Source organism: Carlito syrichta, unplaced genomic scaffold (assembly GCF_000164805.1).
Source record: "Carlito syrichta isolate Samal-C Ts95f unplaced genomic scaffold, Tarsius_syrichta-2.0.1 Scaffold309080, whole genome shotgun sequence".
NCBI lineage: Eukaryota > Metazoa > Chordata > Mammalia > Primates > Tarsiidae > Carlito > Carlito syrichta.
This window is the reverse complement of record NW_007253176.1, coordinates 250634-264043: the sequence shown is the minus strand read 5'-3', so window position 1 is coordinate 264043 and position 13410 is coordinate 250634. Positions and strand designations below refer to the sequence as shown.

General features: G+C 46.9%; 1 protein-coding gene across 1 annotated transcript in view; it reads right to left on the bottom strand.

Moving 5' to 3' along the window:
- Positions 1 to 3929: 3929 nt before the first annotated feature.
- PIK3C2B (phosphatidylinositol-4-phosphate 3-kinase catalytic subunit type 2 beta) overlaps positions 3930 to 13410 on the bottom strand; it is a 46874-nt gene continuing 37393 nt past the window's right edge. The window contains exons 28-32 of the mRNA XM_008066666.2: positions 11415 to 11532; positions 8383 to 8464; positions 7855 to 7961; positions 5780 to 5908; positions 3930 to 5190 (exon numbers count right to left, since the gene is read on the bottom strand). Coding sequence (XP_008064857.1) covers positions 5002 to 5190; positions 5780 to 5908; positions 7855 to 7961; positions 8383 to 8464; positions 11415 to 11532 — 625 coding nt within the window. The 3' untranslated portion in view covers positions 3930 to 5001. The remainder of the gene's footprint in view (positions 5191 to 5779; positions 5909 to 7854; positions 7962 to 8382; positions 8465 to 11414; positions 11533 to 13410) is intronic.

Genomic DNA, 13410 nt, shown 5'->3' with positions numbered 1-13410 from the left:
GGAAGAATCTCTGGAGCCCAGCAGAGTTGAGGCTGTGGTTGGCCGGGGAGCAGCCACTGCACTCCAGTCTGGGTGACAGAGTGAGACTCCAACTCAAAAAAAAAAAAAAGTGCTAGGACTACAGGTGTGAGCCATTAGTATTATAATGAAACAAGGGGGTTAGGATTGTTCATTTTTGTGGACTTGCTCACATGTGGGTGGAGAGCAACATTTTGCCACAAGTCTTAATTCTTCTTGAGTAAGATTTGCAGCAAAATGTAGTTTATCTTAAATAACTTGTGATGTCTGGCAGGTATGTGTAGAGAGATACATGTTAATGGGGTGGGGCCAAGTTCCCTCCCTATTTTGTCTCACTGTCCCTTCATTTCTTCTTTTTGAGTCACTCTGTCGCCCAAGCTGGAGTGCAGCGGCATGTTCATGGCCACCGCGGCCTCGACCTGCTGGACTGAGCCCATCCTTCCACCTCACAAACTGGAGCATTGCAGTCCCCTTTTCAAAACCCTCAAATGGCATCCCCATCACACTAAGAATAAAGTCTGGAGTTCTGACTGACTTTAACTCTCAGTTTGAATATTTCCTCTGAAGCCTACCTGTCCCTCCTCTCCCCACCTTGTCCATGTCACACTGTATTGTATTGTTTGTTCCCATGCCTGGGTCCCTTGCTAGATTGTGAGTTCCTTGAAGACGGGATCCACGCCTTGGTCATCTGAGTGGCCACAATGCCTGACACAGAGTAGGCCCATGAGTGGTGTTTGTTGAATTGATCAGACACCTCAGACAAATTCCAGAAGCCAGAAAATTCCCTCCCAACTTAAAGTTCACTTATGACCTCTCAAATCTAATCTAATCTTTGCCCCCCTACATCTCGGCAAGTCGGGCTACTTCATTTTTGCCACCTGTCCTTGAAATCAGAATACCAGGCCTCCTGGGCTTCTCTTATTTCTCTTCTCCTTGGGTAGCCCTGTTCTCCACTCCCCAGCTCTCTCATTCCCACTCCCTGGGGAGCAGGGGGGAGGTTCAGATTTCTACCTCATTTGGTCAAATTTCCTTAACTAAGACTCTTGCCAGATTCAATTTCTAACTTTTAAAAAATCCACAGGGACTTGTCCAAAACTGCAGTGACACCTCACAACCACTTAGAAACATAGCAGATAACACTTCCTACTGTTTACTACTGAAGAGTCCCCTGGAAGCCCCATGATTCCCTAGTATGAAATATGACTCCCCAGTGGAGAGTTTTGAAAACTTCTGGGTGAAACGCTTGAACGAGGGTCACATCACTTCCATCCTCCATGTGGGGTGTTCACTCTGGGCTATTGTGCTCTGACAGAGCTTGATAACTGCGAGGCATCTCAGGAGTTTCCTTTTTTTTCTTATAAATCAGAGTTGGTTAAATATCACTAGGTAGTAAATATCTTAAATACGAGAACAGTCTTAAGTTATCTCTGGAACCCCCAGTGCAGTCCCATACAGGGCCCAGGACACCACTCTAGAAACATCCTCCGCTGTCTTCTTTGTGAACGGAGGCATGCCACTAGGTAGCACTGGCAAGTACCATGAATGTTTGTTGACAGAATGTTTGTTGACATATCTACTTTCCAAAGTAGCTGTAATGAAAAACGACATCACGTATACAAAACACTTTAAAAATCATCAAATATTATACTCACTTAAAGGAATTATTAAACATTTTGCCCAAGAGTAAGGTAGCACAAGGTTTGCCATCCAACAAACCTGAGTTCAAATTCCAGTTCCAAGACTGGCTGGCTGTGTGCCCTTAGGCAAGTTACTTAATCTCTCTGAGCTTCAGTTTCTTCATATATAAAAGGAGGATACTACTACTTACCTGATCAATTTGTTGTGCGGCTAGAATTAGCTGACGGATGTAAAATGCTAAGTGCAAGCCAGGCACAGTGGCTCGCACTGTCTGTAATCCCAGCACTTTGGGAGGTCAAGGCGAGAGGATTGCCTGAGCTCAGGGGTTTGAGAGCAGCCTGGCCAACATGGTGAGACCTCGTCTCTACAATAAATCAAAAAGCTAGCTGGGTGTGGTTGGCGTGCACCAGTGATTCCAGCTACTTGGAAGGCTGAGGCAGAAGGATCACCTGAGTCCCGCAGGTCGAGGCTGCAGTGGCCATAGCATGCCACTGCACTCCAGCCTGGGTGACAAAGTGAGACACCAAAAAAGAAAAGCTCAGTGCAGTATACTATACTAGTGCAATATGAAAGTGACTATTTGTGAAACCATTACTATTAAGGAGTTTGAGACCAGCCTGGACAACACGGCAAGACCTCGTCTCTACAATAAAATAAAATAAAAATTAGCTGGGTTTGGTGGTGTGAGCCTGTAGTCCCAGCTACTTGGAAGGATGAGGTGGAAGGATCACCTGAGCCCAGCAGGTGGAGGCTATAGTAGCCATAATAGTATGATAGTACTACTGCACTCCAGCCTGGGTGTCAGAGACTGCAACTTAAATAAATAAACAAACATGATAGTTTCATTTTTTCTCAAATGTAATTTATTAGAAAATACAATTCCCAAGAAAGTAGGGGCGTCTGGGAAGTGGGAAGTAAACAGTACACAGATCTCTTTAAATCAGGAGCATAGAAGGTCAAAATAAAACGAGCTGCAGGCAAAAGCCAGTAACACGTGTCTGGTCCCTTCATCTGAAAGAGTGACACCACATGTTCCCCACTTCCCTACCCCACCCCACAGCAGCCAGCTTTATCCTTGGCATTTTTAATTTAAAAGAAAAATATGAACTTCCTTGCTATCCCATGGCTTCAATCAGTGGAGCTTCTTTCTCAGGTATGGAATGAGTCAGTGAAAGGGAGAACTTTTGACCTTGGCAATTGGAAAGAAAGCTGGTGAGGGACAATTTACAGAACGTCCTTATTTAACTCCTTTCTCCCATCTCCGGACACATGCAGCCAATTCTGGTTTAAAAAGTTAAGATCAGCCGGGCTCGGTGGCTCAGTCTGTAATCCTGCACCTTGGGAGGCTGAGGTGAGTGGATTGCCTGAGCCCGCAGGTTCCAGACCCGCCTGGGCAACTTGGCGAGACCTCATCTCTACAATAAATCAAAAAATCAGCCGGGCGTGATAGCACGCGCCTGTGGTTCCGGCTACTTGGAAGGCTGAGGCAGAAGGATGGCCGGAGCCCAGCAGGTCGAGGCTGCAGTGGCCGGGAGCGGTGACTGAGTGAGACTCAAAAAAAAAAAAAAAAAAGTTAAGATCAAATTAAAAATCTCTCCCTCTTTTTTTTTTTTTTCCAAGAAAGACAACCCTTTGGAGTGAAACACAAAAGAGCAAAATTTAAAATCCATCTGATAAGGAATAAAGACTATTAAGAGATAAGAGACTCAGTTACTCCCTTCCAGCTCCTGAGCTCAGCTCCAGGGAAATAATCATCCCTCCAATTCAGCTCCCCCCTGACCAAAGAGAATCATGGGAGAAGACAACAGTCTTGATGCAATCCCCCACCCCATGCCCCTTTCCTTCAGACAGGGTATCCCTTTGGCTCCAGATTAAATAGGTTTATGGCCCCACAGAATGAGGGAAAGTCCTATAAAAAGTGTGACAGAAATGGAGTTCGGGGCTGGCATGGTGGCTCATGCCTGTAATTCCAGACCTTTGGGAGGCCAAGACAAGAGGATTGCTTGAGCCCAGAAGGTCCAGACCAGCCTAGACAACATAGCAAGATGTTGTCTCTAGAGAAAATAAACAAATTAGCTGGGTGTGGTAGCATGCACCTTTAGTGCCAGCTACTTGGGAGGCTGAAGCAGAAGGATCACCTACGTACAGGAGGTCGAGGCTGCAGTGAGCTGTGATCACGCCACTGCCCTCCAGCCTGGGCAACAGAGTGAGCTCTTGACTCAAAAATTAAAATTAAAAAAAAAAAAAAAAAAGGAGTTTGGGAGAGAAGGAGCACAACAGAAAGAAGAGGGAGGTGATGGGGAATGCTTTCGAGAAACTACATAGCAGGTGGTCACTCTGGCATCTGCAGCCTGGGGGCCCTTTTCTAGGGCCAAAGGGCCCTTGGGTGAAACAAAAACTAAGGACCCAGGCAGCATTCTGTCCTACAGGGAAAAATGAAGGGAGAGACCTACGGGGAAGCACCCCCAGCGTAGCTATAGAGACCAGATGACCCCCAGAAGAGCTGGGAGAATGGAGAGGGAAAGGGTAGAAGACGGTATTCAGGGCAAGTCCTAATAAAGTAGGAGGAGACCAAAGGAAAAGCTCCCCCCAAAAGAGCACAGGTCCCTGAATATAGGTCCTTGGCAGAACCCCGATACAGAAGGCCCTTCCTTACACACGTAGGTATCACATCGCTCTCCTTTGGAGGCAAAATCAGAAAGGCCCAGCGGCACAGGCCTCAGTCCAGCACAGGCAGCCCTCCCTGGCCCTCCCCGACCTGCCCTTAGAGAGGGAGGACTCTGACCGAGAACCCACCGGGCTTCTCCCCAGATAATTCCTATAGCTAGACAACAAAAAACAAAGAAAACCTAGGTGAAGTCCAATAAGAACCTTAATCATACAAAAAGTCCAAATAGTCTTCCTCTCTTGCCTTCTGAGGCATATGTCCCTTCTCTCAAGGCTTCCTGTCCCAGTTAGGACAACATTACTATTTCATTTTTTAAAAATAAAAATAAAGATATCCACCCACCCACCCCCAAAATGCTACTTCATACAGCCCTCCCCACACACACCCCAAACCAGGCATTGCTCCCTTGACACAAGGTAAACTTAAAACTTTGCTGCAACCTCACAGCCTCCAAGGGGCTGCTCATCACAACCAACCCAAGTTCAGTCTGCAGAGGAAGGGACAGCAGAGAGTGTCTCTGTCTCCCTGCCTCCTGTGATGGAGGCCAGAAGCACCTGGACCGAGAGGGAGGCCTACCCACGGCCCTGCCCCTCCACAGGGAAAGGGAGAATCAAGGGAGAATCCTCTCCCCCAGCTCCCACCCCAGTCTGGGGTCCTGGAAGGTGACTCTGCTGGGCTCACAAGGTCCCATGACTTCGAGATCCCAGTGCAAACCAGCCGGTCTTCTCCTGGGCCAGGTCTAGCTCCCGCAGGCGGATGTGCACCTCGCCAAGCAGGACATTCTCCCAGAATCCTTGCTCACTCAGCACACTCAGCTGGAGCTCCCGCTGCTGCAGGTCTCCCTTGGGGATGCCATCATACACCAACTGTAGAGACGCAGAGATCGGAAAGACAGGGATGTGGTGAGAGAGGGAATGAGGAGAATCCAGAGGAAACAAGAATCCAGGGGGAACATGAAGAGAGAGAGGTGCTAGAGGCTGTGGAGGTTTGATCTGACTGAGGCTAACACCTGACACCAAAACTTCATCTCCCCAACCCAACTTCTGAGTCCAAGGGCATACAGACGGTACACAGTATCCAAGGGAAATGCGATTGAACTTTGTTCTTTGCTCAGAGTGCAAGCCGGTGAGGGCTTTTTACTGGAGCCACTGTTCACTTTCAGCATTGGACTAGGAGGCTCCTCTTTGCTACCGGATAGGGCTCAGACCCCAGCTATGGAATCCTAACCCTAAGGGTCAGCATACTTTCTATGTAAAGAGACAGATGGTAAATATTTTTAGGCTTTATGAGTCATGTAGTCTATGTCACAACTACTCAACCCTGCCACTGCAACATGAAAGCAGCTACAGAAAAACACCTAAATCAGTAAGTATGACCACGTTCCAACACAACTCTATCTGCAAAAATGGTGCATGCTACAAACCCCGGCCCAACCCCACCATTTTCCCCACACACCATCTCATTGTAGGTAGGATTGCAGGTTTTCCGGGCCACTTTGGTTTTCCTCTTAGTGGTTTTCTGAGGGTCTGGAAGGAGGTAAATCTTCACATAGGGGTCAGGGTCATTCCCATCCTGGAGCAGTTGCTACAATAGAATGAAAACCAAAAAAGATGAAGATTCTTAGACCTGTCTCTTCACCACCATCTCCCTGTGAGCACACCCCAGTCCAGACTCTCATCTCTCACACCTAGCTTTGTGCATTGCATCCTCATTTATCTGTCTGTTTCTCAGTTCACTGCATTCTGATAGAAATGCCTACCAGCTGGACTCATTAACTTAACCTATAATCCCAGCACTTTGGGAGGCTAAGGCGAGTGGATTGCCTGAGCCCACAGGTTTGAGACCAGCCCAGGCAATTTTGGGAGACCTCGTCTCTACAATAAATAAAAAATTAGCTGGGCATGGTAGCACATGCTGGTGGTTCTGGTTACTTGGAAGGCTGAGGCAGAAGGTCGACAGAGCCCAGCAAGTCGACGCTGGGGTGGCTGTCAGTGTGCCACTGCACTCCAGTCTGGGCAACAGAGTGAGACTCCAACTCAAAAAAAACAAAACAAAAATAAGAAACGCCTACCATGATGATGTTAAGTTTCCTACTAAAACATCAACCAGATTGCCCTATTTGATCAAGTCCTGCATTTTATCCAAATGCTCAGGGCATCCCATAACATGGTCTGTTTTGAGTGAACCATCATGTCCCAGGAATCTTCCTGCCATGCCCACTGTCCTTGTCTCTTTTGTCATTTGGTCCACTTAACCCCTAAGACCTGGAGACATGAGTCAGAGAGATTAAGTTGCTTGCTCAAGGTCAGCGAATTAGTGATTCACCCAGCCTGATCCTTTTAAAAGTAAAGTCAGATCATATCACACCTGCGCTCAAAACGCATCTCAATCAAGGAGAAAACTGGAGTCCTTGCTATGGGGGTCAGGCTGTGGTCCACTGCACCCTCTCCAACCTCGTTATCCTCTCCTCTCGCCTTTGCTCCATTGTCTTCGGTCACTGGCCCCTGCAGTTTCTGACACAGCCCTAGAGGGCTCCTGATTCCAGACTTTTGGATATAACTGCTCCTTCTGCCTAGGACAATCCTACCTCAGATGTATGTACAGGGCTCCTTCTTTACCCTCCTCCATTTAGCTAAGATCCCTCCTCATCAGTGAGGCCCTCCTTGACCACTCTAGGCAAATTACCACTTCAGCTCACCCCACCCTAGCAGTCCTTCTCTGCTTTATTTCTTGTTACAGCTCTTACCACGTCTTACGTGCCATATAGTAAAGCTTCTCTATTTGTCTGCCTGCCCTTTCCAACTAGAATGTGAGCTCCTTGAGGCATGGATTTTGTTTTCCACTGTATCCAGAATTAATATATCAGTGCCCGGCATATAGTAGGCACTCGATGAGCATTTGTTGAGTGACTAAATGACAGTGTGAGAGTGAAGTCAAAGTCTCTCTTAACACCAAAGCTCATGCTCCTTCTGCTATGTTCCACTGCCCCAGTCTATACAAAATGCCTGACATAGGTTACAGCACATTGCGTAATAACTCGCATTGAAAGCAAATACTCCATAACAGTTCCCCTTGTATTTACAACATTCTTAGACTCCACACCAAAAACTTAGTAATTATATATTGGTCATGCTTGAAGGATGTCAGGTGGCTACTGTATCATAACCAGGTAGTAAGGCCCTTGGGCCTCTCCCTTATGGGAATTACCATAATAATATTAAGTGCTCTACATGCATAACTCATTTAAGCACCATCACAACCCTACAATGTCAGTACTAACATGATCCTCATTATAATGAGGTTCACAGAAATTAGGTTACTTGCCAAGGACCACAGCTAACAAGAAGCTGTACCTTGTGTTGCCTGATCATCCTGTAGGCCTGACATGGTAGTGGGCTCATGGTGGATGCTCAGTAAACCTCTCATGAGCCCACTCTCATGAGATGGGACAGAGAAGGCCTGACCAGTCAAAACAGTAGCCCAAGAAAGACTAAAAAAAAAAAAAAAGTGAGAGTTGCACACGCACTTACCAAGCCCCGAATATGCATCACCATGATGAAGAGCTTATTGTTTTTGTAGGAGATGGACAGCTTCACCTCCCCTCCCACATTCCCGATGGGCCGGGCCCATGTGCCATCTGTAGGGACAAAAGACACCGAGAAAGTCAAGAAGCCAGGCAGGTGTTTCTGTTTTCGTCCCTGAACCCTCCTCACCCCAGTCTCTCCATGTGAGGCTCCTGCTACTCATGAGGCATCTACACAAGTGGGGTCTGGAGCATGATTTAGAGTTAATTGGGTTGGGATGGGTCTGAGGCTGTAATATGAGGAGCTAATCACCAACTGAATCTAATCTATCTACCCACCCAGGGAAAACCCAGGCAAGGTGCTATGGACCCCACAGTCTTAGTAGAAACCAGATTCATTAGACAGTAAGAAGTTGAACAGCAGACAAGTCAAGGAAGGAGAACCGAAAAGAGAGGGGGCAGGAGAAATGCCCCTAAGTGGGTCAGAGGGGTTGGCAGAGGGGTTGGCAGGAACGTCTCGGAGAATGTACTGTACCTGAGGACTTAGGAGCTGGGCTGGTGCCTGCAGCCTTCTCATCCCGGGGCAGGGGGTGGAAGAAAGTGTACACCAAATCACACTGGAATGGAATCAGAAAGCAGAGCCATTCTTCAACAAGGCATCGCCCAATACGAGGAAAAGGATTGTTCTACATTAAACCAACTATAAAATTATTTGAGGGATGGTAGGGAAATTTTGAATATGGGCTGTGTACTGTTTAATATAATGACACTACTTATGTTTTAGAGATGCTTAGTGAGTATTTACAGGAACAATATCATGATGTCTATAATTTATGTTATGTTGTTTATTTTTTTGAGTTAGAATCTTCACTCTGTCACCAAGGCTGGAATGCAGTGGCACACTCACAGCCACTACACCCTTGACCTGCTGGGCTCAGGTGATCCTTCTGCCTCAGCCTTTCAAGTAGCTGGAACCACAGGCATGCACCACCAAACCAAGCTAATTTTTTTATTTATTGTAGAGACAAGGTCTCACCAAATTGCCCAGGCTGGTCTCAAACCCCTGAGCTCAGGCAATCCTCTTGCTTCCTCCTCTCAAAGTGCTGGGATTCTGGGCGTGAGCCACCGCACTGGCCTGTAATTTTCTTTAAAACACTTCATAAAAGGGAAAAAACAGAGATGGAACTTATAGAATAAAAGAGGCCTTATAGCTGGGCTCGGTGGCTCAGCCTGTAATCCTGTGCCTTTGGGAGGCTGAGGTGAGTGGATTGCCTGAGCCTGCGGGTTCGAGACCCGCCTGGGCAACTTGGCGAGACCTCATCTCTACAATAAATCAAAAATCAGCCGGGCATGGTAGTGCGCGCCTGTAATTCCGGCTACTCAGAAGGCTGAGGCGGAAGGATCACCAGAGCCCAGCGGCTTGAGGCTGTGGTGGCTGGGAGCGGCTGCTGCACTCCAGTCTAGGCAACGGAGTGAGACTCCGACTCAAAATAAATAAATAAATAAATAAAATAAAATACTTCATAAAAATAGATAAAGTAAATATGGCAAAATATTAACTATTTAAGTGATGTGTACATAGGCACCAAATTATTAAAATATTGTTTCTCTACTTTTCTGTATGTTTAAAAGTTTTAAAAAGAAAAAACAGGGCTGGGCACAGAGGCTCACACCTATAATCCCAGCACTTTGGAAGGTACAGGTGAGAGGATTGCCTGAGCCCACAGGTTCTAGACCAGCCTGGACAACCTGGTGAGACCTCATCTCTACAATAAATCAAGAAAAATTAGCTAGGCATGATGGCACGTGCCTGTAGTTTCAGCTACTTGGAAGGCTGAGGCAGAAGGATCGCCTGAGCCCAGCAGGTCAAGGCCGCAGTGGCCGTGAGCATGCCACTGCACTCCAGCCTTGGCAACATAGTGAGCCTCTAACTCAAAAAAATTAAAAAATTAAAAAATAAATAAAATAAAACTATGTCACATCAGTGTTTTCTTTTGAGTTAGAGGTCTCACTCTGTCTTCCAGGCTAGAGTACAGTGGCACAATGACGGCTCACTGCAGCTCAACCTCCTGGACTCAGGCAATACTTCCACCTCAGCCTTCCGAGTAGCTGGGATTACAGGCATGTATCACCATGTACAGCTAATTTTTTAAACATTTTTTGTAGAGATGAGATCTTGGTATGTTACCTAGGTGGGTCTTAAACTCCTGGGCTCAAGCAATCCTTCTGCCTCAGCCTCCTGGAGTACTGGGATTACAGGTGTGAGCCACCATGCCTGGTCAGTCTGTTCTTTTCTATGACTGCCTCCCTTCTCAACACACACACACTTCTCAAGCACTGAGAAATGCCTGAGTCAGCCTTGGACAAAGAACAGGAATCCCACTCTCAAGAATGTTTCCCAATTGGGGAGAAAGAAAACAAAACAAAAAAAACTAACCATGTGAAAATACCCATTTGAGCATTAATAGTGGGAAAAAATGAGATGTACTCTAAATATCTTTCAAAAAGCAAATGGTTAAGATTATGACACTGCAAAAGTTGGTATACTAATTTGGTACAGATATTTAAAGTTATAACATACTTTATTTTATTTTATTTTTTTTTGTTGGAGTCTCACTTTTCACCCAGGCTGGAGTGCAATGGTACACTAATGGCCACCACAGCCTCGACCTGCTGGACTTAGGCGATCCTTCTGCCTCAGCCTTCCAAGTAGCTGGAACTACAGGTATGCACCACCACATCCGGCTAATTTTTTTATTTATTGCAGAGACGAGGTCTCACCAAGTTGCCCAGGTTGGTCTCAGACTCCTGATCTCAGGCAATTCACTCATCTCTACCTCCCAAGGCACTGGGATGACAGGCGTGAGCCACAGCACCCAGCAAGTTATAGCATACTTTACTATAAACATTAAGGGATCCAGCTACTTGGAAGGCTGAGGCGGAAGGATCGCCAGAGCCCAGCAGGTTGAGGTTGCGGTGGCTGGGAGCGGTCACTGCACTCCAGTCTGGGTGACAGAGGGAGACTCCAACTCAAAAAAAAAAACCTTAGGGGAAAAAACTCAGCACATAGAATTATATATAAGCTATGACCACTCTAAAACCATAAAAATCATGCTTGCATATGGACAAATAGAAAGGGAACATGAAAAATGGAATCAGATGATTTGTTAGAGCAACAGGATTCCCGATCACTATAGTAAGACCATTATAATACCACCTGTTTAAAAAAAGAACCTAGGTGGACATCAAATTCAATCTGCTCAAAACACCTTTTCCTCAAGGAGGAACCCCTTCTTTCCTCAGGTTCTGATCACTCCAATCACTCCGGGTTGCATCTGGTCAGTAAATGCCTCTCCACAGGCCTGGCTACATTCAAGTTTGTTTGATCGTGTTCATCATGGCCCTGTGAGGCCAGAACCACTATGGACCCACTCATATCTTCCTGTTCTCTGCAGATCCGAGCACTGGTCATTCTGCCAGCAGACCCAGAGAGACAAACCCAGACCCTCCCGCCTCTGATTCTCCCACTGCCCTAAGATAGCCAGAAGCAGAGTCCAGCCCACCCACCTCGGCCACCTCAGGGGCTGCGTGGATCAAGTGCCAGATGTAGCCGTTTAACTCCTCCCTCCGCCGGTCAGCCACCGCCTCTCCTCTGGAGCGGCCGATCACAAAACGACTAGGGAAACTAAGATGGAAGGGTGGGCAGTGGAGACACAGGAGGGGAAGATGGGGAGAGAAGATGTACGCAACATACTTTTTTCACATTTCATCTGCATTTATAGTCACCTGACCTCCCCACTTCCTAACAACCTCCCTTCCCAGAGACCCTCACCATGATTCCTTCCGGGCTCCTGTCTGCACTGTAGTGACACTTGCTCAGCATCTCACGCTGTACAGTTCTAAGGGCCCCAGGCAGGAAAACCAAATTGCTCGGCAGAGTCCTGTGGCTCCCCAGAAGTGCTCCAAAGCCCCCAGATTCTCCCATCAATGTAAAAATTTATTTGAAAAATAATTTTTAATTTAACTTTATTTGTTTGAGTTGGAGTTGCCCAGGCTGGCGTGCAGTGGCATGCTAACAGCCACTGCAGCCTTGACCTGCTGGGCTCAGGAGATCCTTCCGCCTCAGTCTTCCAAGTAGCTGGAACTACCTGGGTATGCGCCACCACACCCAGCTACTTTTTTGATTTAGTGTAGAGACGAGGTTTCACCATGTTGCTCAGGCTGGTCTCAAACCCCTGAGTTCAGGCAATCCTCTCACCTCGGCCTCCCAAAGTACTGGGATTTTAGGCGTGAGCCACAGTGCCTAGTCGAAATTTTTTTTTAAATTATGGTGAAATACACATAACATCAAACTTACTATTTAACCTTTTTTTTTTTTTTTTTTAAGACTGTTGCCCAGTCTGGCATGCAGTGGCATGATCATGGCTCACCACAGCCTTCAACTTCTAGGCTCAAACAATCCTCCATCAGCCTCCTGAGAAGCTGGGACTACAGGTGAGTGCCACCACACCCAGTCAATTGCACTGATTTTTGTAGAGACAAAAGTCTTGCTATGTTTCTCAGGATGGTCTCAAGCTCCTGGGCTCAATCAATCCTCCTGCCTTGGCCTCCCAAAGTGCTGGGATTATAGGCGTGAGCCAGTCATTAACCATTTTAAAATGTACAGTTTTAAGTGTTCAGTTCTACATTAACTTCATTCACACTGTTGTGTAACCATCACCACCATCTGCTCCAGAACCCTTTTCATCTTGCAAAACTGAAATTCTGTACCCATTAAACACCACCACCTCCCTCCCCCCAGACCCGGGCAACTACCTTTTTTTTTTTTTTTTGAGTTGGAGTCTCACTCGGTCGCCCAAGACTGGAGTGCAGTGGCCGCTCCCGCCCACCGCAGCCTCGACTTGCTGGGCTCTGGCGATCCTCCCGCCTCAGCCTTCCAAGTAGCCGGAATTACAGGCGCGCGCTACCACGCCCAGCTGATTTTTTGATTTATTGTAGAGATGAGGTCTTGCTGCCCAGGCGGGTCTCAAACCCGCGGGCTCAGGCAATCCACTCACCTCAGCCTCCCAAAGGCACGGGATTACAGGCTGAGCCACCGAGCCCGGTTGGCAACTACCTTTTTACTTTGTGTCTCTATGAATCTGACTACTCTAGGTAACTCAGGTAAGTGGAATCATGCTGTTTTAGTCTTTTTGTGACTGACTCATTCCATTTCATATAATGTCCTCACGGTTCATCCATGTTATATCAGAATTCCCTTCCGTTTTAACTGCTGAGTAACATTCCACTGTATGTATACAGCACATTTTGCTTATCCGTATGAAAAATGGTATAACTCTTTATACAATTAAAAACTTTGAAACATCTTCAGATTCAGCCAGTGTCCCAGCCTTCAGACTCAGTATGCCTTCCTAGGAAGTGGGGGTGAGGTAGGGCCGGCTTACAGCCAAGGCGAGAGGAAGTGCTCTTGAGTATTAAGAGAGTTTGGCCAGCATGGGGAGCACTTGTCAATAATACCAGCCACATAAAGCAGACAGAACCTTGGTCTAGAGGGTCCTTTCTG